The following is a 26,418-nucleotide window of genomic DNA, read 5'->3' as shown; positions in this document are numbered from 1 at the left end:
TGCTGTTCGCCAACAACGCCTCCGTCGTTCTGCACGACTTGGAGGCAACCCTCCAGTGCGCTCTAGAGCGATGGATCCTGAGCCGTCGACATCTCAAATACAACCACCTCCCCCCGATCCAAAACCCAAGCTGACGATTCAGTGGCAGAGTGATGACACTCTCACTGACGTCTTGGTCACCTGGCTCACCGAACACCCTCCCGACTGTCGTATCTTATTCTACTCTGATGGCAAGAAACCACCTCCCTCTCTGGATTCAAGTTCTTCTGCTCGTCCCTCGGGAAAGGACAAGTCTCAGATCTACTCTGTTATTGCTCAGGTCATCTTCGAACGTCACGCAAAATATGGGCTGGAATATGCAAACAGTCAGAAGAAATTTCGTGACTCTGTCAACAACCGTATCACAAGGTATGTCATGTTTATATTTTTTGTACTATGCGCTGATAAGATCCTTAGTCTCAAAAACAAATATAAGCCCCTTAAGGCTAAATTCAGTGCAACCGGTGCTGGTGTAGTCCCTCTTGATGACGCCTCCGCTAAAAATCTACAAGGTGAGCATTCTTATTTATTTGTTTAGCGGTTTGACCGATTCAAATTTGTAGAAGAAGTCTGTCGCGAATTTCCATGGTACAAGGAACTCGACGCCATCTGGCACTCAAATCCCTCCTTTGCAGCAAAAACTACATCGTCCAAGCCTGGCGTTGACCATGCTGGTGACATGTACGCGCTAGTACGTCCGTGTGGCAGGGCTGGCCCCTCCGCACATACCAGGGGTGCTACCAGGGCTCAGCCCCCCTCTCATGTTCCGCCTCCTCATAGCCACCCATTTACTGATTCACAAATTGATCCTCGTCTGCTAGCACCTGCTGCTCCTGCTGCTCTCGTTCCTTCGCCTGCTCCCACTGCTCCCATTCCTTCGCCTGCTCCCACTGCTCCCATTCCTTCACCTGCTCCCTTTCCTTCTGCTCCTCCCACTGCTCCCACTCCTGCTTTTCCTCATTTCCCTGCTCTTCCTATTCCTCCTGCTCCTCCTGCTCCTCCGGCACCTCCAAATGCCGACTTCGATACCACTATGGGCAATGTTCCTGATCTTGACGACGACAACAACTTATATTCCGCTGCTTTCCGTGCCCCTCTGGGCAATGCACTAGACCACTTGGATGATGACGATATGGACACTGATGCCCCGCACCCTACTTATGACCTTAACAGCCCTCCAAAGGTTGCTGGGAAAAAACGACAACTCCCATCATCGCCGTCTCCTCCTCCTAACCACCCCATCCCTTTTTCAATCATGCAGAAGTCACCCACTCCTTTCTACAACAGCCGTGCAGCATTCGGCGCTCAGGGGCCCTCTGGCTACGACGCACGACGCAGACCGTCGTCTATTGCATTGTCGTCGCCAGGGATGACTCATAGCTCGTCGACACCTTCATCGACGACTCACAACACTTCATCGTCAGATTTTCCTGCGTCTCCGACCCTCCAGACCTCAATATCAGCGCAACCGAAGACCACAGGGTCGAAGAAGAAGAAAGCAAAGTCCGACATTCAGGAGCAGGTTGAGAGGGTCAATGGTGAGATTGGGAGTATTCAATCGGATGTCACATCACGCCATAACCTCAAGCACGAGCGCTTCCTCGCGAAGCTTGATGTGAAGAAGGACTACCATCGCGAGACGAAGAAGTACGAGTATCTTCGCGAGGCACGCGCACATGAGGCCATGCAAGCTGCCGCCAGCCATCAACGAGAGCAGGAGACCAAGGACGCGGAAATCCGCCTTCGTGAGACAGATGTCCGAGTGCACGAGGCCCAGGCCCTTGCACTTGACAAGGAGGCAGAGATGTGGCGCCTGAAGATTCAATTTCACCAGATGACACAGAGCGGTAGTACCGCTTCTGCGTCTGATAGCTGACATGTTTGCTGCTGTTGTTCCCCTTCCTATCATACTGTCCACTAGCGGCTTATTTTTGTATCATCATTGCTGCTTTCTGCTGTCGCGTTTTTTTGCTGCTGTTGCTATCTGACTTATGAATTTATTTTGTAGTCTGTTGTTACTTGTTAGATTGATGTTGTACAAGCTGTAATACTAGTAGTACATGTACTATTGGTGAATGTGAACATGGTGCTTTTTTTTTCTGCTGGTACTTGTAAGATTGATGTTACATGTGTTGTACAAGATGTACTACTAGTAGTACATGTATCATTGGTGAATGTGAACATGATGCTTATCCTTCCCTATGCTGTGCTTTTGATCTAGGGCTATCAAAGAGCTGATCCATGAGCCTTGCACGAGTAGCCTGGCCAGGGGTTCCTTCATATGACCTGTCACCCACTGTTTCATTACCCTCTGGATCCTCAATCTCTTGAGGGACAAAAGCTTCACCCTCGGTACGAGCCCACTCCAGAGACTGATCATAGTCTTTATCCTGCTTGCGACGACGAGTTTCAAAGCAGATGATCATGTTGTGCAGGATAAGACAACACTTAATCCAATGCACAGCAACCTGCAAGTCCTTCTCTGTCTGAATATTGATGCGGAGCTCTCTGAGAGACTGGAACCGCCCTTTCAAGACTGCAAATGTATGCTCAACACGCACACGGATCTTTAAATTCATTAATAATAATAAAAAAGCAGAAAATAAAAATACCTTAGAAAGGTGGTAATTAAATGTCCTCTGGTCCTTTGTCAGTCGTCCATTGCGAGGCTTCTTGAAAGGGGGGATACACCATGGCTCCAATGGGTATGCACTGTCTGCCCAAACCCAGTGATCATCTGGGAGAAGATTGGCATGCTCTTCATAGAGGCGAGTGGATCGAAAAGCATATGCATCATGGACACTCCCAGGTTGACCAAGAGAATAATCTACAATCATGAGGTTATGGGGCATGATAACCGCTGTAGAGACTCGTGCGTCTCAATGACGAATATCCGGCCTTTAACCATACATTCCTATACATTACAGCTCTACTCCTAAGGACCAGTCTCGCGCGCACTCGCGCGCGCCTTATCCGAACTCGCGCGCACTTACGCGCGCCTTACCTACGCACGCGCTATGCGCGCTTCGCGCGCCTCCTCATAGGTCTTCGCGCTATCGTCCGTCCATCCGTCCCATGTCCTTACTGATTCGCTGGTGCGTTATTTCTATCTTATCCATTGAACTAATAAAATCTTCGGTCCGACATCCGCGCTACTTATGGAAAGTTTATTTAAACTTAGTTATAATTAGAGTTGATATGGTTACTCGGTTCGGGAGCGCGCTCGGAAGCGCGCCTTCTCCATTCTTAAATACAGAAGGGTTTCCTTTAGTTCTGGTACTTACTTTTCCCTTATCTTTGTGTACTGGAAAGTGAATAGATCACCTCCCCACTTGTTATCTGATCATATCCTCCTGTCAATCCTCCACCTTTGCACTCACTCCTCAGTAAGATCTTGCCTCTAACGCTTTAGGCGCGCCTTCGCTTCGCGCGCGCGCATTCTCGGACCTCCCGCTCACGCGCGCATCTCGCGCGCCTTCGCCTCGCGCACGCGCGCCTTCGCGCGCGTTATCTTCTCGCGCCTATTAGCGCCCGCCTAGCTCACAGAGTTTCCCTCCACTTTATTTCGAGGAACTTCTCTCAGTGGTTGTCCTTTGGGTCGAGTCGTTGTCTCGTATCCCGGTCTTGCTGTTGAGCACCCCTTTTGTTTTAAGTGTTTTCACGTATAGTCAAGATTCCTCATCTACACCGCCTAAAATTAAATTAAATTGTTGCCCATGAAAAATAAATAAAAATACATTACTTGACAGCCAAGGGAATACTTAGATTTCCTATCATAAAATGTCTCACCAAAATAAGCAGGTTTGGTGAAAAGATCTATAGTTGAGCCATCAATGGCTAGATAGCCACCCCTCCACTCTGGACAGGTTCGTGTCTCAGCAAAGCGCCGAGCCAGCTCAGTATCCTCAGAGTTATCTTCTGGGAAGAAGATAAACTGATCGTGCTCCTCAAGCAATGCAACCATCACACGATTAGTGCAGTTGACAACCGACCCAACACTCACACCCGCCCATTGTGTGACATCCTCGAGTGAAATGGCATTGCCGTAGTGGCCTGCACGATTTAGAAAAATAGCAAGCTGAATGGAGACAGGGAGCTGAGGATTGTTGGACTGGTTACGGAAGATAGGATGACCGGAGATCTGGTCGAGGATATCGTCAAATATTTCTGGATTGACGCGCAGTTTCTGGCGAAACAAATGAGGCCGGTGTTCCTCATGGTGAACCAGCATATGCAGCTGAGGTGCCCGAGGAGGAGGCTCATCAGGCTTGTGGAATACACGTGCCCTCTCTACCTCGTCACGAAGAGCAGCAATTGTGTGCTGGAGCCGGTCGTAACGCACAGCAGCGTCATCTGAGTCGTCAGATTGGTCACTGTGGCTGGAAATATCTGAACTGAGGCCCGAAAGGTGGGACATAGGGGACATAGGGGACATGGGGGATATAGGGGATGGGGAGGCAAAAGCCAGATCTTCCTCATCCGAGGTATAAAGTGAGTTTAAGTCCGAGTCGGTATTAGAGTCTGAGTCAGAGTTGGAGCCCTGGTCATCCAGGAGTATATTCAAATACTGTGAGTTGGCTAATGCCAATGAAGCCTGATCAATGGCACGAAGGAGGTCTTCACATGTAGACTGAGGAGGCATGGTTGTGACTTGGAACGGGGTGTTTTCTTATCAGTACACTCGAGATCCATCATCCAACTGATTAGGTGGTGTTTAAATCGGAGTTTAAATTTTTACCACGATTAGCGCCAGATGTCATCGCTAGCATCTGCATCCTCCGTGCATTCCGTAGCTCGAATCTCACCATCCCCTTGCCCCTTCCAGCATGATCTTACAGGTGGATAATGGGGAGGTATGCAATGGCGCCGGATGGGAGGTTGAGGATGTAAATGTGAGTAATTTTTCTTCATTTGTGCTCCTGCCCTCTCTGATCTCATGCTACTGCTGTTGTGTCTCCCAGCCCACATGCCTGCACCTGCGCACTCATACGGCTGTTGTTGTATCTCCTGGCCGGGCCAGCCCCACACACCTGTGTCCATGTTCCCGCCCTTCACACTGCTGTTGTGTCCCTCGCTGTCACGTGTCCAGCGTTCGAATGCCAGATCAAACAGAATCCCCCAACATGTTCGTTATCTCCTAGCACATGCTCCCGCCCTCTTACACTGCTTGTGTCTCCCTCGCTGTCACACATTCAGCATTCGAACGCCGGATCAAACGGAATCCCCTAACTCTACCTCCCAGCTCATGCGCCCGCACTCTCACTCTCTCATACCTCCGTTCTGAATCTCGTGTTTCCCTCACTATCACACATTTCTTTTTTGTTATATCTCGTTTATTAGATACCTAGCTACATCTATATATTTTTGTGTAGTATACATGCCTTAAAATTTGACTAAGTGTTTCCAAGTCCGCTCTGATGCCGCGTGTGCCGTGTGTCTTGATGGCTTTCTGGCCGAGTTTGTTGAAGACTTTAGCGAGTTTTTTGAAGCTTTAGCGAGTTTTTTGAAGTGTTCAAAACTTATCGTGAGTAATACTAATGAATCCAATTCAGCACTATTTTCCAATGAATCCAATTCTCCAGCTTTGTCTGGCTTACAAAGAGTCGGAGGCACAACCTGATTGTGTTGGGCTGGTCTGAGCATTAGTGCGGGAGAGACACAAGCAGGCGGAGCCGCTGGGAGGGCGGGAAACCTGCTTATGAATTCGGTCCTGTGCTGACTCTTGTGCGGCATGAATCAAGATAAGCATCTTTATAAATTCTAATAATTACAATAACACCGAAATATGCTCAGGCTACAGTAATGGTACACAGAGCTAAACAAGAGGGAGTGGCAGGTGGGGGCAAGGAATAGGAAATAATGAACGAGAGTTTGAAGGATGCCTTGTCACTGGTAGGAGAAGGGTGGTATATATCATGGCTTGCAGTCAGACCTAGCAAGGATGCCATGGCTTAGTGGTAGTGATGCTATGTACGTTGGGCCTAAATGTACAAAGTCATCCGTTCCATTCCGGCCATTGGCAAATTCTAAAAGGCTTATATCATGACACCATATCTTATGTGATCAGTGTGACGTGTCACAGTAATTAGTAACATTTATTTTTGTCATTTTCGAGCAAATTATTTCAGAGTAAAAATTCAGCGCAAATGTCACTGAAATTTCAGAGTAAAAATCGGAACTTTCAGCACCTCGATTTCAGCACCTTGTACTATGAATTTCATTACATTATCACCTGATTTTACCTAATGAATTTCATTGGATTTACTACCCACAGTGTCTGTTTGATATGGTAGACCTTTGTGATCTATCTCGTCACCTTCGGGATCGGATAGATTGGCAGTGGTTGAACGTCTGAAGTTTAAATTCGGGCTAATATTAATAAAATATTGTAATATAAATCTTTCAGTTTCGCTTTACGCTGTTCTACAGACTCCCAGTCTACAGTGCCAGTTCACCACGTCATGGGTTTGCATTGTGTCTATGTCCCCATGACGCCCATCCTTGACCCGGATAACGACTCGACGTCTCTAGACGGCGATGACTACGACTCCCCTTTAACGGACCTGGAAGACAGTACTGGGAGTAGCGGGTATAGCAGCCTGGAGGAGACATTCAGCGAATCAAGCGGTAGTGAATATGGCGGAAAGACACACAATAGTAATTGCAATTTGACGCGTAATTTGATGTTCAATGCTAACTTTTACTTTCAGAAAAACCACCCGCAAAAAAGCGCGCTAGGGTAGCTAACGTGAAAGCACTCAACACCGGTGTGATACTAGCAACAAATGGCTCTGGCAGAAAGAAGAAAACCCTTAGTCTCATCATCACTATGCCGATTGACATTCTTTTCGAGGTTAGTCAAGTTGATGAGCATGAACCTTATGTGTTATCTGACCTGCACTTTCCATCAGATTTTTGGCCTTTTGGGACCGGTAGATCTTTTGCATCTGTCACGCACGACCAAAGCTTTCCGGAAGGTTCTCTTATCTAATAATGCAGTCTCAGTCTGGAAAGCTGCCCGCGTCAATCGTGGCGGTGTTCCCAACTGCATGCCTGGCATGTCTGAGGTCGAATGGGCCAACCTGTTATTTGGTGGTTCTCAGTGTTATGTGTGTATACTTTCCGTTCTCGCATTTTTCACTTTCATGACAACTACCTTAGGTGTGTGGCACCAAGGGAATTATGAGGGTAGACTTCGGTATCAGACGCAGAGCATGTACCTCGTGCCTCAAGAAAAAGTGAGCATTACTTTATGACTATGCCCCCATGTACCCAACGATTCGTCAAGCCTGGTTTATAAGCCCAACTTTTCATCAACATTTCCGAGCCTCGATCCGATCATCATGGATTTAACACCGTTCACTAACAGTGGGTAAACTCCTACTATGACTTGTTAGTATCTGATCATCCTGAGTAGTCGGTGGATGGGCTCATGGTCATGCCAGTGGCAGCAAGTTTTTTTGGTCGGACGACATACTGAAAGTAGCAGCTCAGTTAGGGATGTACCAGAAGGATGTGCACATGTTCAAACTAGGTGCCAAGAAAAGGCTGGAAGACTTCAAGCAATCTCGCAAGAGATATGTTGATTCTGTTTTCAATGTAAGATTTCTGCAAATGGTTTTCTTAGATCTGACACCCTCGAAGCATGTTGCGATCTGTGATGCTTGGGTCAATAGGGACCGCAAACATCGTCAATCGACGGCCACTGAGCTTCGCAGCCAAAATAAAGAGTTGTGAGTATATTTCATTACCTCGTCATCTCATCACGTTTTTATGTCCTCCCAGGATTAAAACTAGATTAATTCGCCTGGGCCACGATACCAACGATGTGGCGCGCATGTTCAATAATCGTGATTATGCCATTGATAAGGAACTTACCGATGCACGTCAGTGCTTCTACCATCATTGCAATGAATTATCCCCTTACTGCGTCAGTTTTCAGGGTGGAAACGTTTACTCCCAAGAATCGAGCACAATCTTTCTGAATTGAAGGAACAGTGGCGTCTTCAGGACCAAAGAGATGCATCGCGTCTCCGAAAGACGCATCTGCAGAATATGTATGACAACTACGTGCGGCAGTTGCGAAGGGGACCCGCGCCCCCTTTTGAATCCTTTTTGGAGCGCCGTGATGTCGTGGACTTTATCAACAGTCCGCCTGCTATGGAACCAGAGAGCGATATCAGTGCTTGTCCTGCTTTTGCCGACAAATTCCCCGAATTTTGCACTGGGTATGTCCATCAAACGAAGCTGGCACTTATCCAGAGCCTTGGCTCTTATTCCGGTATATCGCAAGATACCCTGGCGCTACAAAATCAGGGTATCAACGACCCTGAAGAAATCTTACTGCAACTAGCCACTTCTATTTTCCAATGCGCCTCCTCGCGCTCTTTGCCTCTGATCACATGGGAGAAAGTTCAGTATCATAAATGCCACACGTATCGCTTATGGCCGACGACGAAAGTAACTTGCACATTTTCGATCTCTCAATCTGGGATTCTTGCCGCTCGTTCTTTGTTACGTTTAGTTGGCCTTGATGTCAAAACTACGGCTGCAACTACCATGGATCAACTCCAGCATCTCTTTTTTTGCTCCAACTGTCCACCTAAGCAAGAAAACGGGGGACTTTACCGAATGGCGATGGACTGGCGTCGGAGTGTTCGTTCCTGTGTCTGTCTTTTGACAACTTGCTCAATTATGTTGCATTCTAGGTCATCCATTGCGTCGAGCAATCGCACAGAGAACCTCGCTGGGAGCTCTTGAGTGCTGAGCAACTTCGAGTGATCCGAGGCCCACATGCTCCTGAATATCCTAAAGCTACTGATCCAGTGTGGTACTGTAACCAGTGTGATAGGCATAACGGAAAACCAGTTAACAAGGCTACTGTCATTGATCATATACGATGGTATACCATCACCTTTTCTGTTACACTCACTTTACTGACACCTGGTAGGCATGGAACTGCCGTTCCAAAACAAGGAGTCGACTTTATTTATGACATGGCCCCTGTCGAGCTACCGCCACCAGGAATGAAGTTCTTCATTTCCCCCCCTCAGCCGTCCCGGCCCTCGGCTAAACCCCAACCCTCGACTAAACCCCAACCCCCGAATAATGACTATCGCTGCATACACTGCAATCGCTCACAACGGAGGTTCATATTGGAAGGTGTCAAGCAGCACATCAAACACAAGTAAAAAGACATTCCATCCAGTCGTGCCCTACTCATTGAAATTTTCTTCAGGCACAAAATCGGCTCCCCAGTTGAAGAGACAGACTTCTGTAAAATCAAGTAATGACATCTCGTCGCACCGTGACCTCCTTCATCTTTCGCCTCATAAGCCCTTTAATACATCTCTCCAGCGGTCACGTACGCCGACTGATATTTGCCTCGCCAGCCCTAATGTCTATGTACTTACTCCTGACTTTTTGTCTACTGTCAAATGAATGAGACTCGTTGAATGCTAAAACGACAATCCATTAAGTACGTTGTATACGTAGATGACTACCGCCAGAACATGCCCACCAGCTCGCTAGTAGGATGTCTATCTCTAAGCAACACCATTCCCTGTCTTCTCATTCGGGTTCCATGGTCCTGCGTCGCTCAGCGAGCACCCGCCTGCACATCTGCACTTGCCACCCAGATCTGCAGGAAGATCCTCTGCACGGATGTCCTGTAATAACTTCTGTTGGTATGAACTCCCAAGAATCTCTATCTTCGATACAGTCACTTCATCCAGCCAAGGTTTGATCAACGACCATACGGCAGAGAAGCCCCACGGCGCATTGATGATGTAAAATTTGCCCATGCATTCCGGATATCGGTCCTGTCCGATCTTTGAAGCCTCGTTCACGTAGTCTCTGACTTGGTAAAAGGAAGAGAGGGAAACGCCTTTCAGATCAAGGATGGTGCAGACCGTCTCGACGGGGTGACCAACAGCTGCAGAGCATGCCGGGAGACGATCTGTGAGAAACCTCTCGTACTCGAGGATGAGACGCTGGAGCAACCGTTCCTTTGTCGTGATGCCGTAAAGTGCTGGGACATTGAGCTTGCCGAGCCGCTCGATGTATACCGGTCTGCCATCCTGCAAGACAGCGCTTAGCGAAAGAACGGATCTGAAGGATCGTGACGGCTACCTTGTCCATTTTATGGTAGTATTGAGGATAGTATTGATCGACCTGCTCTTTTTCGGTGAAGACAAAGCTCCTGCGGGCGAGATCAGATGAATCGGCACACGAGGTAAAGGCAAGCGACGAACTGCACGATGTCATCTACCTTCATATCCCGTCTCCACTGCTCAGCAGCTAGTAACATCGCTTTTGCCTTCGGAACATCAAATTTGCGCGCCCTTAGATATCTGCAGACTGGGTCAGTACACACGCCTTGTACGACCAATCGGACATGAACAGTGGGTCTACGACACAGAGTGCATCTACAGACTCCCAGATCGAGGAGTGGAACATACCGTAGCAGCATCGGATCGTCCATTCTCTCCTCAACGAAATGGCCTTCGTCGTGGAGCTGATTCTTCAAGGTCTGAAGGGCATGTTGTTGCGGGACGGTGAGGTTTCCAACCCGCCCTGGCATGGGACGGAAGTTAGGATCAGTTATGCCGTCTGGCATCGGACTGGCGCTGGCTTGTTCAAGTGTGGACATTGTCAAGGGTGAAGCTTAAGTGCAGGCGTTGAAAGTTAAAAATCGGGATCACAGTACAGCAACAGCCTCCACTATTTGGTATCTGTGTTCCAATTACACATTCTACGGCTTCGATGACATACAAGGAACAAAAGGCAGAATACCATAAATCTAGCAAGAATCGCATCATTATTTCCAGAGCCCAGAAACACGAGTTGAGTCGTGTTCTAATGCGAGGGGGCTTGGGTAATCCATCTACTAGTAGTACACGATGCGGCTCAGCGGATAAATTTACGGAGCAACGCAGGTTGAAATGCTACTTGTGTGTGAGGAATGCAATAGAAGGTAGTATGCAAAAAAAAAAAAGAGTGAAATGCTTTCTAAACCTGAAAGCCAATATGATACAACAGATCGATGATTTTTCAGATTTTAGTATAGGAGATGAGGACATCAGACGATGTCCCAGAGCTCTTCTAGACCACAACATAACTACCAAGAAATGAGAATCCAATCCAAGGTATCGGCGCAAGCACTCACTTTGCCGCAAGCGACGGACGCGGATAGAGGATAGTCACTGATACTGATCTTGTGGTCTACAACATGATCGGCAAAGTCATCGCGGCCCCGAGCCATTGCGCCCACAAAGACAGCAATTGAGTGCGTTTCCGGAAGAGTCGGAAGATAACGGGAGAGTCTGACAGTGGGAGCATCACCGGAAAGGGCTAAATATGGGATCAGGGATGAGAGAGCATCTACGCGAAGTATGAGTTGACTGACTGAGTTTAATGGTATTGACAGGAAGGTGGTCGGACACGGGGTTCTGAAACACAAGGTCAAGCAATGATTGCAGGTCGAAGAGAATTCAGAACATACCTTGATTACCTTGAGCAGCTTTTCTGGGCCATTGACACCGCGAATAGACAACTTGTGAAGAAGTTGAACTTGAAAAAAAAAATGAGTGATGAAAACAAGATCAACAACCGTAAATTACCCATTAATCCGCTGAATCGTTTGAAGGTACGAGGAATCCTTACATGAGGATTAACCTCAATGAGCACCCCTTTTGTAGTGTGGATGTACACCTGCAGCAGACCCGCCTTGTTTAGAGGCGAATCCAAAAGCGTCAATAGGCACTGAAGGAGAAGAAAAAACTTAGTATCAAGGAATCCCATCTTTTCGATACCACGCACCTGATGGGTAATATCGGGACGGGCATCCGCAATATCTCTGCCAGTTTTTGCGAGGATGCCCTGATGATCGTCGCAGTTGAGAAGAGTGTACTTGACATCACCCTCCCTGCCGCCTTTGCCTTTTCCTCCACTTGAAACTCTGTATGCCTCCAAGCAAGCTTGCTCTAGGATGACAAACAACCTTCTCTGAGTCGATGCAACACCGCCACGGGGTACGTGCGCCTGAACTGGTAGCATGGATGGGTTTGCAGGTTGTGGCATAGGATTGGATGAATTTCCAGCCATTTTCCGGGATTTAGCGGGTAGAGGACGAGTGGGACGCTCTGGGCTAGAATTTTCTGAATTGAGCGTGATAGATTCACGTTTTTGAGATTCTTGAGAGTGTGATGGAGATGATGAAGATTGTTGAGTTTGTTGACTAGGCGAATCGTTATCAACCTGCATGGTGGATGTCTCCTTATCGGAGCCTTCCGAATCAGACTCGGCTGAACCGGACCCGCGTCGTCGCTGGGGCCGTTCGTCAATGGGAGTAGATTTTGGTCGTGGTGGGGGCACAATCATAGTTTCATCATCTCGTCGTGCATTGAGTAGACTAGCACGGACTGGTGCTGGTGTCGTAGTCGATCCAGAGTGGCGACGACGACGAACAGGGAGTTCTGGGATGGCGGACATAATTCGATGTGGGAGGAGAAGGTGGATGTAACTGCAGATGAACCCCGGATATAAGATCCCCAAGTACTTATTCAATTTTGGTTAGAGCACTTAGTATCCGCACTTAAGTTTGGGACAGGTATTAGGCAAGTGAAAATTTTCACAAGGTGCTATGTAACAACATCCAGATCTCACACAATCAGACACAAATATAATATATTTGTTCGCACAAGAACTGTTCAAGCTTGTTAGGTCTCAAAAGAAGATTTTGATGAGTTGGAAAGAGTGGGAAACAACTTGCGCTATTAAGCCATTCTCTCAATCAACCAACCATCAACTGCCATCTCAGAAAGTGAGCGCATTCTAGATAAGACAAGTCACCTGTGCTGCGGAAATGGTAAGTTTCAAGTAGCCCCCAGGCTTGTGGCAATCTTACCAATTACGAAGTCATGCATGCCCGACTGCACGCATGATGTATGATCATCGTGGAGTCTCGTGGGCCACAGATCAAAGTAGATCGTCCCTTCACAACATCTATAATTGTTTACGGAGAGGGCACGACAACCTTCGTAGCTGAATAGAATCGAGATTATTGGTACGATCATCAGTACGGGGACATGACAAGTCAATCAGCATGTGTCTCATTAGAGCTCTATGATCTACAAGAATGCGTATTACATACTGAATGTATTCCCATTGTGTTTTTTGCTCAAGCTCGCTTGAACTAATATTACCCATGCGAACTACTTCCATGCCTTCGGGAATTCTTTCGGAAGCGGAACATAGAAATGGAAGAATGGAGCGCTCCTGTAATCCTTCGGAAAAATGAGAGGTAAACCTTGAGGGCATCCCGGCGTATGCGGATACCTGTATGAGGCTACTGGGTGTTCATCAATTTGGCATCAATCCGACAAGATCGATGGTAAACTCACGTGCTCACAAATATCACCAGTGCCTTGCTAGGTCAGTTTTGTAATTTGAAGCGGGGCATGCCCCTAAGACGAACATCGCTTGTGCCTAAAATGCCTACGAGGGCGCTATCAACATCCGTTGGAACATCAGCCGAACCGTGTATCTGATGAAGGAAATGCGGAAAGATATGCGATAGCTCATTTAACCGTTCGCCTAGTAGATATGGAAGACGGCGATGGACCACCACCGACTGGAATAGAAACCATGAAAAGACGCGTGAAGTGTCATCCCACTGCGATATTCGAAGTTTAGAACGTTTGTGATAGTCGATAATCTTGCCGACTGGACGAGTGATAACACGGGAATCGAAGTCGGAGACACTTTACCACTTCAAAGTCAAGTATCCGAGGGTCTCAAGGTCAGACGACGCCCGCGAGGAACACCAAGGTCGATTGTGCGGATGGGGGAGAGCATTTATTGTGGGGTTTGATGAAGCTTAAGTATCCTAGTCTCACGTATGAAGTGCAACCAGGCCCCATTCCTTGACTTTGTACCCACAGTGTGAAAATGTCGTCGTTGCAGAGGTCCTAGAGGAGTTCCAGAGAATAGCATGATTTCCCAGACTAAACACCATTGACAGAACCAATGTAGCCGAACACCAATCGTGACACGGAATGAACAACCCATGATTTGAATAAATTGCATTTGAGGAGCTATCGACAGTGCTTTACGTCACAAGCGATGACACGAATGAACAATCTTGAGACGGTAGCAGTCTGTGGCAGAATTAAGTTAGTGTTATCCTTCACCTGACATCTATAATGACAATAAGGGTTTCAGGCCCTTACCTCACTCTTTGAGTGCTTGAGGTCTGCTGAGCATCGGCTTTTTCGCTCTATGCTGACCTATTTAGTGTCAGACGTCAGGGTCCTGAAGGTGCGAAAACGGGTCGACTGCGTCAAATCAAGACCATGATATGGTATTTCGGCTTAGTCTCCCAAATTTCCAATGTGAAGGAAGGTAATTAAGGATTACGATAGATTCGAGCGCTGAGTGCTGAAGACCAGCATTCAGAACAGGTGCATTCGCTCATCTTCAAAGAGCAAGGGAAGATGCAAAGCGGACTTGGTAAAAAGCCTATCATTAATATTGCCGGAGGTCAAGTATAGTTGTGGTCCTAGCGGAGTTCGAAACTCAAGCAGCTCGCACGGTCCGGATATCTTCTCCCTCCCTTCTACATCATGAGCTCACCTTTGGTAGTTTATCAGTAAATGAGTACACTGATTCTTGTATATTTCTGCAGCTTGTCATCTTTGAACTGCAGGTCCCACAAAATATTGGAGTCCCAATATTGGCTTACACTGCCTTCGCCTTGCGAATTTTGTTGTTCGTTGGCACGCCCGAAAATTTCTGGTAAGCAAATAATGTCTTCAAAGTGTGTGTTCACAGCCTTTTTTCAGCTCTCATACAGGTCGAAAACACAGCGATTATATAGACCGTCATACTCTTGCTGATTTCTGATGTGCTGTGAGAATCATAACTTATCTGCATGACATGTGTCAGTGTGCCCAGAATTTATAGTGAGCACAAATTTTCGAATATCCGTGATAATGTGGTATTTCCATCCAGATTCCTGAGAATAATTATTTAGATGACTTGTAAGTCAGTTCTGATGTGCTGCAAGGCTTGTGTAACTCGGTGTTGTCTTGACTGTGTCTGTGCATCCGAGACAGGCGCAAACTGCTGTGTAAATCAGTCTTCATGTCCTACTGGTTACCTTACCGGAGACTCGAGATCTTCCTCACAACAATTGCTTCGCACTGTTGGGTGAATTATAGACGTCTTGCGGTTGCCAGTTTTATCTTTATTTTTCACACAGGATTGCGCAGTAAGTATGTCTTATTATTTCTATGTTACTTGACATTTGTCTTGCTGTACACGACAGATGTTCATTGCTGAGGTTAGTACATAGAAGTGAGTGTCTGCATGTGAAATTCTGTAATATGGACACTGCCTAGAAGAAAGTTTGAGTTTCTGAGCTCGAGTTGGTAAGGGCTTTATCAATGACTATTTGCTTTGCAAAACTTCGAGCCATGGCATCCGAGGCTCATATATTCATAGGTTTGTCCCCCCTCGGTTTGATTCATTTAATCTCATTATTCGTTCAAATCATAATACAATTATAAGTCCGTCGCAGGAGAGCCAAAATCAATGCACGTGATCTGTCGCGTCAATATAAGTAAATAAGCTCTAGCCTATTCTGCGATTGAGCTCAAACCAACCACATTTACGATTACACACGAACTATATAACCCACAGCTAATATGAAACCACCCTCTTTATTGGACAACAACAAACTAGTCACTGCATATAGTCATGCCCTGAAAGCAATCACTACGTTGCTCACACGGGCGGGCGTCTTCCTTATTTCTCTTGGTATCGACGGTCATATCGTCTCGAGAGGCATCGCCAGTCTTGCTGACTCGTTGAAGGAATTGCAAGATATAGTCATAATGATAGAGGAGTGGGTTGACCACGCGATCAGTAGCCAGGTCAGTATTGCCTTCAGTGATTACAGGCGATATCGCTGATATCGATATAGAATTCAGAGAATAACGCTCAGGCAGATCCGGTAGAAAGCGAGAGAAAAGAAGAGGATATAATGGCTTTATCCTGCACCCCGCCACGCAGCACTCACATGAATCAATCTACATGTCTGCGACCTAATCCCACCACGCCCAGCCCCGTAGCCCCTTACGGAGTGTCTATACCGTGGTCGGCATTCCCGCAATCTTCGCCTCAACCCACATCGCTGTTTCGTCGTGGCATTCAACATACTCCTCTATCCATTCAGAACGCACCCGCTTTCTTCAATCACATGCGGGCAATACCTACACCCCAAACACCTGCTCGCACACTTGGATTCTTCGGGTCTCCCATGACTTCCAACGTAACGACACCACTTGTATACGGAAGGCATCTTTCTTCAATCGATACTCCTCGCCAAACCCCGCCATTGTTCTGGCGACCTGCACCGAAAACACGTGCGATCAAACTGGTGGTACCGGACAGTGCGAGACATAGAAAGAAGGCTGGTAAAGAGAACGAGGAAGAAGTAGCAGTTGCCTCTGCATCGAGCAAGTCAATACCATCACTCTTTGGGTAATCTTTTGTCTGTCCAACTGGGGTATGCAGGCACTCCTCTTATACGATATGTGACTAGCGTAGATTTATCAACGACTTGTACGTAGATTACTGGCCTAGTAACAAGATCATTGTTCTACAACCTCAACCATTCAGCACACTAAACAAGATACCCAGCCAGGAAGAACGCAGCTAACTGATGAGAAACATGAAGGATCAAGGACCTCAAGTTTCATGAAAGTCGTCTGAGAGTACCATGATTGACGTTACTTGTGACGATTCTTCATTCACAATATCTATATCCATGGTAGGTGATGATGAGACTAGCATGCACAGCGAACACACCTTCGCTCTCCAAAGTCACCCAGACCTGGAATAATGTAAGATTTTTCGTTGAGGCCCTGATCAATCCATCCGGTGATCTGGACAATATACTAAGTTGATCAAATTTCACTGGCAAATGTCTACTCACCACACGCAAAGATGGGAATCTACCACAGAATCTCTTCAAACCTTCTGGTGCCGCAATCTAGACGGCGATAAAATGTTTGCTTTCGGATGGAACTCGCAGTAAAACAGACCAAGTTAATGAATATGATTCGCTCTTCTGGAACGCCTTGTTCCTGCAAAACCTCAACTGCCTTCATAGCGGAGCCTCCAGTGGCTTTAAAGCGTTGATCAAAAATATGTGGGTCGCAAGAGAATATGGCATACCTAGCATCGGATCAAGGAGAAGTACGTATCGGGATGCGATGTCCTCAGGAAGCTGCAGTTCCAAAGCAATCAACGCAATGCTCGTCGCAGCGCACATTGTCTACCTTAGAATAAAAGAGCTTCGGAAGAGCAGTCTCCTCATCCTGGTTGCAAAGCCGTTATTTATGACCAGATGATGCAGATACATGATCATACTCGTTGAATCAGAATCTTCCCAATGCGCACGCTACGGCATACTTCTCGAAGGCCAGCTTCCATGGCCTATTACGTTCAGCATTACTAACTGTCAGGTCATGTGTTATTCGTACAATGATGACCAACAGACCTCGCCAGCACGCAGGATTGATACTCCACAAATCTTTCCCTCGAAGCCAATACCCTGGTATGTGGCGCCCTTCAGCAGAAACACATCAATATAGGGGGGAAATCATGCAGTTTCTTCCTCAACTCATGCGATCCAAAACGAATTGACATACCGTGGGAGTCTCCACTATCTTTGGGACCACAGGCAGATGATTTAAACTTTCTTCAACAAGTAAACGAATGATCCGGTCAGAGTAAAATAAGAAATCTCCTCGACTTGTGGTTCTGTCGCGGATGATAGTGTACAAGGCCTCGAGTTGCGCTGTTTGGGGAAGAGTAAACACTGATGGCGGTAGCGATGCTGGATGCGTTTGAGACGTCGGCGCCGTTGATGCTGCCATTGCTTAATTGCTTAATGCTGGAGCCTGGCACTGATGAAGAGCTTGACTCAGATCCGAACTCGACTCGTGTCTTGTCACGTGCACGCGATTCTCCGCCAAAGGCCCACAAGTTAAAACCCAGTTTCATGAACACTCGTCAGCCACTCCCATGTCAAAGAACGATACCGCTGAACTGGTACTTAACTGTAATGTTCTACGGATCAGTGCAGTGTTGCAGATTTGTTTTATTCGCAATATCCGACAACCGCTAGCGTTTCGAAACAACCATCACCTTCAATGACGTATACATGAAGCCTTCCGAGTCTTGCCTCGCGTACACTGTTGACTACTCTCGGTTCTTGCAACAAATGATGTCCAGTAAGTAGCTGTCAGCCTCGTGCGATTGCTTCGACGTCAGCCGCTGTCCTTGAGCCCTCCCAGTTCTCAAACTATTTGTGACCTTTCTTCTCTCTTCTCATGGCTCCTGCCATCAGGAATGTTCGCAACATACATTCCGCTCATCTCACCTCAGTCGCTCCTTCATCTACTTTTGCATCATTCTACCTCCCAGATGGGCTGCCGGGTTCTGGGATCCCGCAAGATGTTTACTTCAAAGGTGGCTCCTTCTGTTTCTCTGTAGTTGCGTTCTCTGCCATTGGATTTCTTTACCGTTCAAAGAATAAAGCCCGAATGTCGAGGTCTGGTTTTCGTGATCTCCTCCCTGCTGTCGACAATTCTGATGCTCCAGCCAGGCTTACTGCTGGACGACTCGCAACGGACATCTCCGCACCATATCTCGTGTCTTCTACCAATGCTGCTTTGGACCCTTGTTATTTCGGAAGCCATACTCCCCATCAACTTCATTCCTCAGTCGAAGTGTCCCCCATCGCATGTCATTCCAGGGTGGAGTTTTCGAATATTTGCAGCGACACAACCCACACAATGTTGATGGAAGATAGCCTGCAGTATCTTGATGTGGTATACCAACTTTTTTGGGCTGCTGAAATTATGATGACTCACTGCAATCACTCAGTCTACGCCTTCAATGGAACACAGCCAGTCGATTCCCGCCTTTCAAAGTGGAATTGGAGAGTTCCAGCATACCCCCGACATGGTGCTATTTTACGGGTCTGATTTTTCTGACCCTGAACATTATCCCTATATTCTCTCAATACCGACCATTCCGAGGATCGCATTCGAGGATCTTTCCGATGACAGTATCATGCTCGTCAACAAAACTTACAACTTCAAGATCACGTCTGTTGGTGCTTCTGTCCGTGAGGGAGATTTTTTGGAACTGCCCAATGGATACTGGCCACGCGCCTCGCCTTCTCGATCATCGCTTTCTCCTCAGGGTGCTCGCCGTTACAGTGTTCATGTCGTCGATATTGCCAAGTACACCGATGCGCTCTCTGCTCCTGTTTGTCGGCTACCTGCCTTCCAGGTGGCTCACGAAGATTCTCCGAAATACAGAAAGGAGAGCGAAGACGAGACTGAGAACCAGGCTTCGAGTATTCTTCTAGAGTTCATCGAAGATAGCAGTCGACTCCAGCATTCCGACCATACTTGTACAAGCAAGGAGAACAACAGCCATAACTCCGCACCAGGCACCACTTCACAGTTGGACACGATCCTTGTGAAATCAGCACCTGTTTGCCCATGCCTAGTACCCTCTGCTGTCGTTCACTTCCACAGTAAACACCATCGCTCCAGAGGAGCTTCCTATCAGGTCATCTCTGGAACACTGACAGAGCGCAGAGACCTTCCCGAGATCCAGTCATTTTCCAGGAGCCCAAAAGAGTCGCGCTGGACACCCGGGAATGGTATGATGGTCATCAAAGTTTACATCCCCTCTACCGATGACCTCTGGGCTGCGTACGTCCCCACCACTGTCACCCTCTTCACGTTCACGTGTAAATGGTCATTCAAGCTGAGCCTTCGCCTCCGGTTCAGCGGGAGTGCGATGGACACGCCGGACTATTACTTCGATAGTGATGAAGTATTTCAGCGCTGGGTAAAACACCGAGTCCGGCATGGTCGCAACCTTCCCATTGTCGGTCACTTGGACTACGCGGTCCCTCCGCCGCCACTTGTACTGAAGGAGGCTTAGGCCAAACTCTTTCCCTCTGGACATACAAGTCTCGTCGCTTATGTCGTATTGCCACTGCTCACGTATCTCCAACTCTGGTCGTTATCACTTCCTTCCCATGTTTTATACATTCAATGTTTTCGTTTTGTGGAATCTGCCTGTCCTCCCAATCGGTATGGTGAGGCAAAAAGGACGCGAGTTGACGCGAAGACCAATTCATCTTGCAGGGTTGTACCCCGCTGGTTGAAGTTGAAGACGGTGATCTAATGTGCATCTTTTCACTTGACGTTGTCGGATATGGTGCATGCGTCGCCTGACGCGGTAAATAAGACGTTGAAGCGGTTGGGGGTTGCTGGATGATTATACCGTCCTTCCTACATGGTCGTTTTCTAGGAAATTGACTCGGAGTGTTGCGTGATTATGCATCCGAATCCTCCAGTGTTGAAGCATGCTAGACTACTGGTAGTTTCCCACTCGTACATACGCCAACAATTGCAAGTAACTAATATACTCATATCTCCACTCACGCTGATATATTTCGTGTGTGTGAAGGCCTGTCGTGTGTTACATCTACTCGGATCACCGAAGCGGTCTTTGTACGAGGGAGTAAATGGAGCGGAAGGAAAATAAATAGTTCCGTATAGATGTATCACGTGATGAGTACATGCAACTTTAGACTCACCACTGTTCACAAGACTCGTTTATATATGGGTCTGGACTCGGCGGACTCTGTCCAAGCTCTGCACCAGCTTCTAGATAGATACACGTGTCATGAGAAAAATATGTTTGTTGAGTCGAGATCCGCGGGCAAGGTGAGCCCTCGACAGATCAAACGGTGAACTGATGCAATCGATTTGCAGTTTGGAGGCCTTGCAATAATATTACAGCTTGCACTCATGATCGACCTGTACCATACGTTGTGCGAACCCATCATCATTTCTTTCACGCTGCTTCTATACTTCCAGCCGCTTCAACCGCGCAAGAAGGCCCACACCACCTGCATAAACCTTTCCGTCTCTTCTAGCTGTGGGACATGCGCTGAGTCCGCAAATTGTATCCATCGGACCTTCGGAATATGCTGAAAGAAGGGCTCTACAACCATGTCCTGTGCTTCATCGTACCTCCCATTGATGAGCAATGTCGTCGCCTGAATATTGTGCAAGCGGTCAATCACGTTCCACGTCCTTAGAGAGCCAGTGATGTAAAATTCATTCGGTCCATTCCTGTTCCCCGAAGGTTGAAGATGCGTGACACAGATGGACGAAACACCTACATGGTTGAGTACACCGTTGGATCCTTTTCCATCCATGCAAGCCCGTCCACCAGGGACTGAGGCATTGGGTCGAGCCTACACAGATGCCTCTTGTAAAATTCGTTCGTTGCGGCAATATACTCTGGATCCGTTGTTGTATCCGCCGCCTCGTGCTTATTCAACGCATCCTGAAGTTCCTGTGGCAACTCCTTCCTCAACTCATTTGCGGCCTTAACCCACAGTGCCATACTCGCTGGCGAATCAGCAATCACCAGCTTCCCGAGGCCTTTCGGTTGGCGCGTTGCAAACTCTGATGCCAACATTCCTCCCCAGCTCTGCCCAAGTACGTTATAGTTGTCATGGATGTTTAAGTGGTTCAGGAGGTTGTGCATCTCGTCAACGAAGAGCTGCACAGTCCAGAAGTCCACGTCTCCGTTCTTCTCTGGGAGATGTGTGGAGCGTCCATTGCCGAGTTGATCATAAAGTATAACGGGTACGTCGAAGAGACGTGTAAGCTCGGAGAGGATGTCGAGGTATTCGTGGGTTGAACCGGGACCGCCGTGAAGTACTACAAGTGGTGTGTTATGTGGGTGGGGAAGAGTACCGTACACCTTGTACCAAGTCTTGCAAGGCTTGCCTGCACCAGGAACATTAAAAGCGGCTTCGCCTTCCCTTACTTTGAGTGAGGACATGTATTTCTGTGGTTTGGGGGTTCCAGGCGATGGTGGGTGGGTGTCGTCAGGTGGATGATAATGCCAGTGCGCGTTGACGTTTATCTTATGACTGATCTAGCATGAGAGAGAAGGCCACATGATGGTTGGTATGTCCGGGCCCCGACGGTACGTTCGTCCCGCCCATTCTTCACATTGATAGTGCTTCAAGCTTCAGATTCTTCAACCTTTCAATAACATCTGGTGTTGACCACGCCTGCAATGTTTGATCTCAATCGATCGCCATCCAAGTTTGTCAGAGTGACATCGAATATCCTGAATGGCCTGTCTTATCGTCTTTTTGAGTCGGACCTCCTTGTGACTGTTATCATCAACCGTGGGGAGTGGTGCACATGGGTTTTGACTTTTCAAACACGCACAAATGATCTTTTTGCATATATCGCAGCATTGATATGGATGATACAGTATGTCAAGGTCAATATTTCCGTGTGAAAAAAACCATACAATTACAATATGTCTAGGGTCCTGATGTTCGTGATGTCAATCGAAGCCGGGTCTTTCACCTGCGCAATGATATATTGGTCCGACGCGACCCTCTTGTATTCTCCAACGCGTTGCTGCGCTACCAAAAGTGCGCTGAAAGCCTGCCCAAGGTGAACCATCAAACGCAATGATCGTAAGTGAGCTTCCGGGTCAACTGACAATTCCTCTTCTCCAGGTGAGTCGCTGGACGGCTCGTCAGTGTCGTCTAATCCAGACTCAGACTCGGACCAACCCCCTACGCTCTCCCCTTTGTCTGAAAAGGTGAGCTGCTCTGAAAAATCAGGCAGCCCAAGGAGACGACGGTCCCATGGACGGATGAGAAAGAACGTCTGCTGAGTGGGCCTTGCGCGCGAGAATTGATTTAGGGTCTCGTCCGTGGTGATCAGCAAGTCCCGAAGCCCATCTGCTTTCACTCCATACGTGGAATGAGCAGCAAGACCCCGCCTTTGTTTGACTTCCGTGACACGGAATGCGATGCAAGGCAGACGGAGTCTGCAGTTTGCGAAGAGGGGAACATTCATGTTCTCGAGCAGGTCATACAACTTCGAAGCTGAATCCACGGGCACAATGTTTCGCAACGAAGAGACCGCTGTCTGAATCTTATCTTCAGACAATGATGGCGGAGTTGCATATGAGATGATGTCGGCTGGAAGGCAACTATTGAACTCGGACGATTGTCCGACCCAGTCCAGGGCGGTGATGTCGCCTGATCTAGCCACGATCTCCTGCAGGAGCCGACCGAGCGCATTTTGCTTCTTCTCGCCATAGATTACAGGCAGGTGGACGCCAAAGATACCAAACAACGAGTAAGCGATGTCTTCTTGTATGGTGGTAACACGTTTCGATGCCCATTGCAGTTTCTCTCGAGCGTCTCTCATCCCTGGACGAAAAGATATCAGGGCCCGTGCATCTACGCCCGTCGCACCCTCTAACTCCTTCATGATTTCAGGGGACTCTTTGTGATTGGAGGAACGATCGTCGAGATATAACGACCAATCCTTCTGATAGAAGATTACAACTTTCGGAGCGACGAATTCTTGAAAGGTCCATCCTCGCTTGTTCCAAACACTCCTGGCCAGCGCGCCGGACTGGGATGAAGGAGGGACATCGGATAGGTAGACTATGGTGAGCGCGGAATGGCGGTACCAGACGAACATGGAGTTGACCGATTCTTGAAGCTCGGTGTTGCTTTTCTTGTCGATGCAGCATGTGTCCATCCACGCCCAGCGATACCCAGCATCACGAGCGACTTTGCAGAACGATTGCACTTTCGCGATCCCGCCAACTCCCTTCAACTCGCGCACATCTATATCCTGTATGTCGTGCAGCAGCACCTCCATCTCTTCCCACCTGTGTGATAGAAGGACGCAACGGAAGTATGTCGCCACTACGTCTTTGATGCGCTCGGTTCGAAGATTCAAATCCTTCGTTGGGAATGAGATGAGCTCATTGTAGTCTGGACTTGTTTTGAAGGAGTTTAGCTGTGCCGCTCGGTCGCACAAAAGACCCGTAGAGGTGTTGAGCAGACGTAGCGGAGCATATTCGAGTTCAATCCAAACAGCTGTTTGAATAGCATCTTCTACTTCGGATGGAGAGACATACAGCTGACGCAGATCTGCAGAAAGAGATAGGCATTTTTAAATTATGCAGGAGTGTTCCATGGCTTACCTCGTATGTGCGGTTCGGGAGCATTATCTAACTTGGACAGCATGATTGTGAAAGCCTCGATGGCTTCGTCGTAACGTTGCGCGCCACGCAGAGCCGCATGTGTCAACTGGTATCCCACATGAGACAAAGGATTGAGTTCGGTGACCTATGCATAGCGGAAGTCAACATGGTCTGCTAAAACGTCGATGCCATCGCACCTTCTGCGCGTCGAGGAGCGCATCCTCCCATAGCATTTTACTCAACTTTGCCTGGCTGCGATTTGCAATGATATCGGATGTAGAATCCAGGTCGACCGCCGTTGAGTATAGGTCAATAGCCTTGTCGTAATCGTTTGCAGCGAAGGCGGCATCTCCGTGGGCAGCGCAGAGCGCGCTGCATTCTTTCTTGAAATCTGAGAGGAATTCGGGTGAGAATTGTAGCCTGCGCAACATTACGGACTCTGGACTCGCCGTTGGACCAGTCAAGGAAATCGGAATTTGTAATTTTGTCACTTGAAACTATTATGTGTTGGTATCTTTTCGCGGCATCTTGAAGTTTACCCGCCCGAAGGAGTGCATGACAGCACTTCTGGTGTGCAGTGAACCACAATGATTTGAGATCCCAGCCAAAGAGCTGGACAAAGGACTTGGTTATGAAAAGTGTTTCGGATCTGAATTAACATACCACCACCAAATCCTCGTAAATTTCATGAATGTCCGATTTGGGTAATAAATCGCTGGAGTCGATAGCGGCAGCGAAATGATCGGCGGCTTCATCGTAACGTGCGCCATCCAACGCTTTGATTCCGAGTTGAACGTGTAGATATGCCTGATGTGCGAGGCGTAAAGATGAGGGTTGATGACCAAGCATGGATGATACTTACTTGCACGATATCACATGCGAGAGTATCGGTATTCGGACAACCGGCAGCGAGCTCTTTGAGGAGCAGCCTTGCCTCGTCATATTGGTCTGCATTGAAGAGCGCGATGGCCTGAAATACGCGATGAAGGGAAGAGTATGCGAGGCAAATGTAACATACCTTGATCAACAGCAAAAAATAAGTGGTTTCTGAATCCTGGTCCGTGTACATGGATGCAACATCAAATGCTGCCCTCGCATCCAGGATGCGACCTTTTCCACAGAGGGCAATACCCTTGGAGATATAGCCCGTCAGTGAGGGCTGAATCCTGATGGACTATGTCACCGTCGAGTTAGCCCTGTATAAGACGTCGATGATTCTCACCTTGATTGCGTCCAGAAGGGCGCGGTCCCAGTCGCATTTTCGCGCCATGACGAATGACCGATGGGCGTAGGAAGTATGGTTGTTCGGACTGGTGTTGATATCTTGAGTGAGTAGTTCTTCGGCGGCAGATAAGTCTCCATTTACACATGCAATACGGGAGGTCGTGATGGCTAGAATCTGCACGAAACATGCTCTAATTGTGGTATATATGAGTCAAGAACGGAACATGCCTTTGAGCGATGGACGTAGGGAGTATGGTTGTTCGCATCGGTATTGATATCTTGCATGAGTAGTTCTTCGTTAGTACATAAGTCTCCATCTATGCATGCATCGAGAACTGTTGTGGTGACAATAGTCTGCAAGAAGCACGCTCGATTTGTGGTATATGAGTCAGAGACGGAAACATGCCTTTGGATGTATACCCTGAGGTACTGTCCACTCTGAGATCATATCGTTACCTCCACCGAACATGTGATTGCCGTTCACGGAGAAAGTGACACATAAATTGGCGAGTGAGTGCTTGCCAGTGAAGACGGCAATGGTTTGTCGACTTGAGAGCTGCCAGAGACGAACATGGTGGTCACTAGATGCGGATGCAACGAGTGTGCCAGCAGGATGGATGGCAATGGAATTGATGTAGTCAGTGTGGCCCGTCCAAGGATCACCGACCTGCTTCCAGGTTTTTGTATCCCATTCGCGTATAGTAGGATCTTCCCCATCACCGCCTGTGAGAAGGCGTGTGCCATCGGGCGTCCACGCGAGTGACGTGTTCCATGATTTGTGACCCTTGAATTTTGCGACGAGTTTCCTCGTGCCTGAATTGTAAATTTGAATATTGTAGTTTGTTGCGATGGCAAGAAGTTCTCCAGACGGTGAATACCGTATGCGGCGGACACGATGACCCCCGATCGGATCTCCTTGCAGCTGCCAGGTTTTGGTATTCCACAGTTTCGTCATTTCGTCCGAATATGAACCAGTGGCCAGCACTGTTCCATCGGGAGAAAAATCCA

The 26,418-nt window shown here is 47.9% G+C and overlaps 9 protein-coding genes across 9 annotated transcripts; 4 read left to right on the top strand and 5 right to left on the bottom strand.

Annotated features, from left to right (window-relative positions):
* Positions 1 to 6,445: 6,445 nt before the first annotated feature.
* Positions 6,446 to 9,457, top strand: F5891DRAFT_643862 (uncharacterized protein). The gene is made up of 12 exons (XM_041372621.1): positions 6,446 to 6,696; positions 6,750 to 6,892; positions 6,951 to 7,148; positions 7,201 to 7,277; positions 7,328 to 7,407; positions 7,457 to 7,638; positions 7,684 to 7,772; positions 7,825 to 7,925; positions 7,982 to 8,694; positions 8,748 to 8,941; positions 8,990 to 9,226; positions 9,278 to 9,457. The coding sequence occupies exons 1-12, from the start codon at positions 6,501 to 6,503 to the stop codon at positions 9,327 to 9,329; spliced, it is 2,262 nt and encodes a 753-aa protein (XP_041221452.1). The 5' UTR covers positions 6,446 to 6,500; the 3' UTR covers positions 9,330 to 9,457.
* Positions 9,458 to 9,532: 75 nt separating this feature from the next.
* On the bottom strand, positions 9,533 to 10,904 carry F5891DRAFT_643797 (CRAL-TRIO domain-containing protein). Its single transcript, XM_041372620.1, has 4 exons — positions 10,500 to 10,904; positions 10,293 to 10,448; positions 10,171 to 10,240; positions 9,533 to 10,118 (listed from the first exon to the last, which is right to left on the bottom strand). The coding sequence occupies exons 1-4, from the start codon at positions 10,688 to 10,690 to the stop codon at positions 9,585 to 9,587; spliced, it is 951 nt and encodes a 316-aa protein (XP_041221451.1). The 5' UTR covers positions 10,691 to 10,904; the 3' UTR covers positions 9,533 to 9,584.
* F5891DRAFT_1056463 (Alpha/beta knot methyltransferase) lies at positions 10,756 to 12,650 on the bottom strand. Its single transcript, XM_041362701.1, has 6 exons — positions 11,860 to 12,650; positions 11,661 to 11,802; positions 11,543 to 11,610; positions 11,447 to 11,489; positions 11,207 to 11,391; positions 10,756 to 11,158 (listed from the first exon to the last, which is right to left on the bottom strand). The coding sequence occupies exons 1-6, from the start codon at positions 12,529 to 12,531 to the stop codon at positions 11,120 to 11,122; spliced, it is 1,149 nt and encodes a 382-aa protein (XP_041221450.1). The 5' UTR covers positions 12,532 to 12,650; the 3' UTR covers positions 10,756 to 11,119.
* A 1,879-nt stretch (positions 12,651 to 14,529) lies between these two features.
* F5891DRAFT_1056460 (uncharacterized protein) lies at positions 14,530 to 15,058 on the top strand. Its single transcript, XM_041362700.1, has one exon. It carries the CDS (start codon positions 14,694 to 14,696, stop codon positions 14,934 to 14,936), a length of 243 nt encoding a protein of 80 aa, XP_041221449.1. The 5' UTR covers positions 14,530 to 14,693; the 3' UTR covers positions 14,937 to 15,058.
* Positions 15,059 to 15,693: 635 nt separating this feature from the next.
* F5891DRAFT_1056458 (uncharacterized protein) lies at positions 15,694 to 16,595 on the top strand. The gene is made up of 2 exons (XM_041362699.1): positions 15,694 to 15,974; positions 16,025 to 16,595. Exons 1-2 carry the CDS (start codon positions 15,747 to 15,749, stop codon positions 16,586 to 16,588), a joined length of 792 nt encoding a protein of 263 aa, XP_041221448.1. The 5' UTR covers positions 15,694 to 15,746; the 3' UTR covers positions 16,589 to 16,595.
* Positions 16,596 to 18,013, bottom strand: F5891DRAFT_1056457 (PRTase-like protein). Its single transcript, XM_041362698.1, has 9 exons — positions 17,757 to 18,013; positions 17,606 to 17,674; positions 17,476 to 17,541; positions 17,385 to 17,423; positions 17,281 to 17,332; positions 17,148 to 17,230; positions 17,039 to 17,095; positions 16,912 to 16,988; positions 16,596 to 16,862 (listed from the first exon to the last, which is right to left on the bottom strand). The coding sequence occupies exons 1-9, from the start codon at positions 17,982 to 17,984 to the stop codon at positions 16,850 to 16,852; spliced, it is 684 nt and encodes a 227-aa protein (XP_041221447.1). The 5' UTR covers positions 17,985 to 18,013; the 3' UTR covers positions 16,596 to 16,849.
* Positions 18,014 to 18,352: 339 nt separating this feature from the next.
* F5891DRAFT_643670 (uncharacterized protein) lies at positions 18,353 to 20,102 on the top strand. The gene is made up of 3 exons (XM_041372619.1): positions 18,353 to 18,661; positions 18,716 to 18,941; positions 18,997 to 20,102. The coding sequence occupies exons 1-3, from the start codon at positions 18,441 to 18,443 to the stop codon at positions 20,071 to 20,073; spliced, it is 1,524 nt and encodes a 507-aa protein (XP_041221446.1). The 5' UTR covers positions 18,353 to 18,440; the 3' UTR covers positions 20,074 to 20,102.
* Positions 20,103 to 20,978: 876 nt separating this feature from the next.
* On the bottom strand, positions 20,979 to 22,105 carry F5891DRAFT_1056447 (Alpha/Beta hydrolase protein). The gene has a single exon (XM_041362697.1). The coding sequence runs from the start codon at positions 21,994 to 21,996 to the stop codon at positions 21,322 to 21,324; it is 675 nt and encodes a 224-aa protein (XP_041221445.1). The 5' UTR covers positions 21,997 to 22,105; the 3' UTR covers positions 20,979 to 21,321.
* Positions 22,106 to 22,473: 368 nt separating this feature from the next.
* F5891DRAFT_1056442 (uncharacterized protein) lies at positions 22,474 to 23,138 on the bottom strand. The gene has a single exon (XM_041362696.1). The coding sequence runs from the start codon at positions 23,037 to 23,039 to the stop codon at positions 22,482 to 22,484; it is 558 nt and encodes a 185-aa protein (XP_041221444.1). The 5' UTR covers positions 23,040 to 23,138; the 3' UTR covers positions 22,474 to 22,481.
* Positions 23,139 to 26,418: the final 3,280 nt, after the last annotated feature.

The sequence above is a fragment of the Suillus fuscotomentosus genome, assembly GCF_016647785.1.
Source record: "Suillus fuscotomentosus strain FC203 chromosome Unknown F5891scaffold_61, whole genome shotgun sequence".
Classification (NCBI taxonomy): domain Eukaryota; kingdom Fungi; phylum Basidiomycota; class Agaricomycetes; order Boletales; family Suillaceae; genus Suillus; species Suillus fuscotomentosus.
This window is presented reverse-complemented; position numbering and strand designations above follow the sequence as displayed.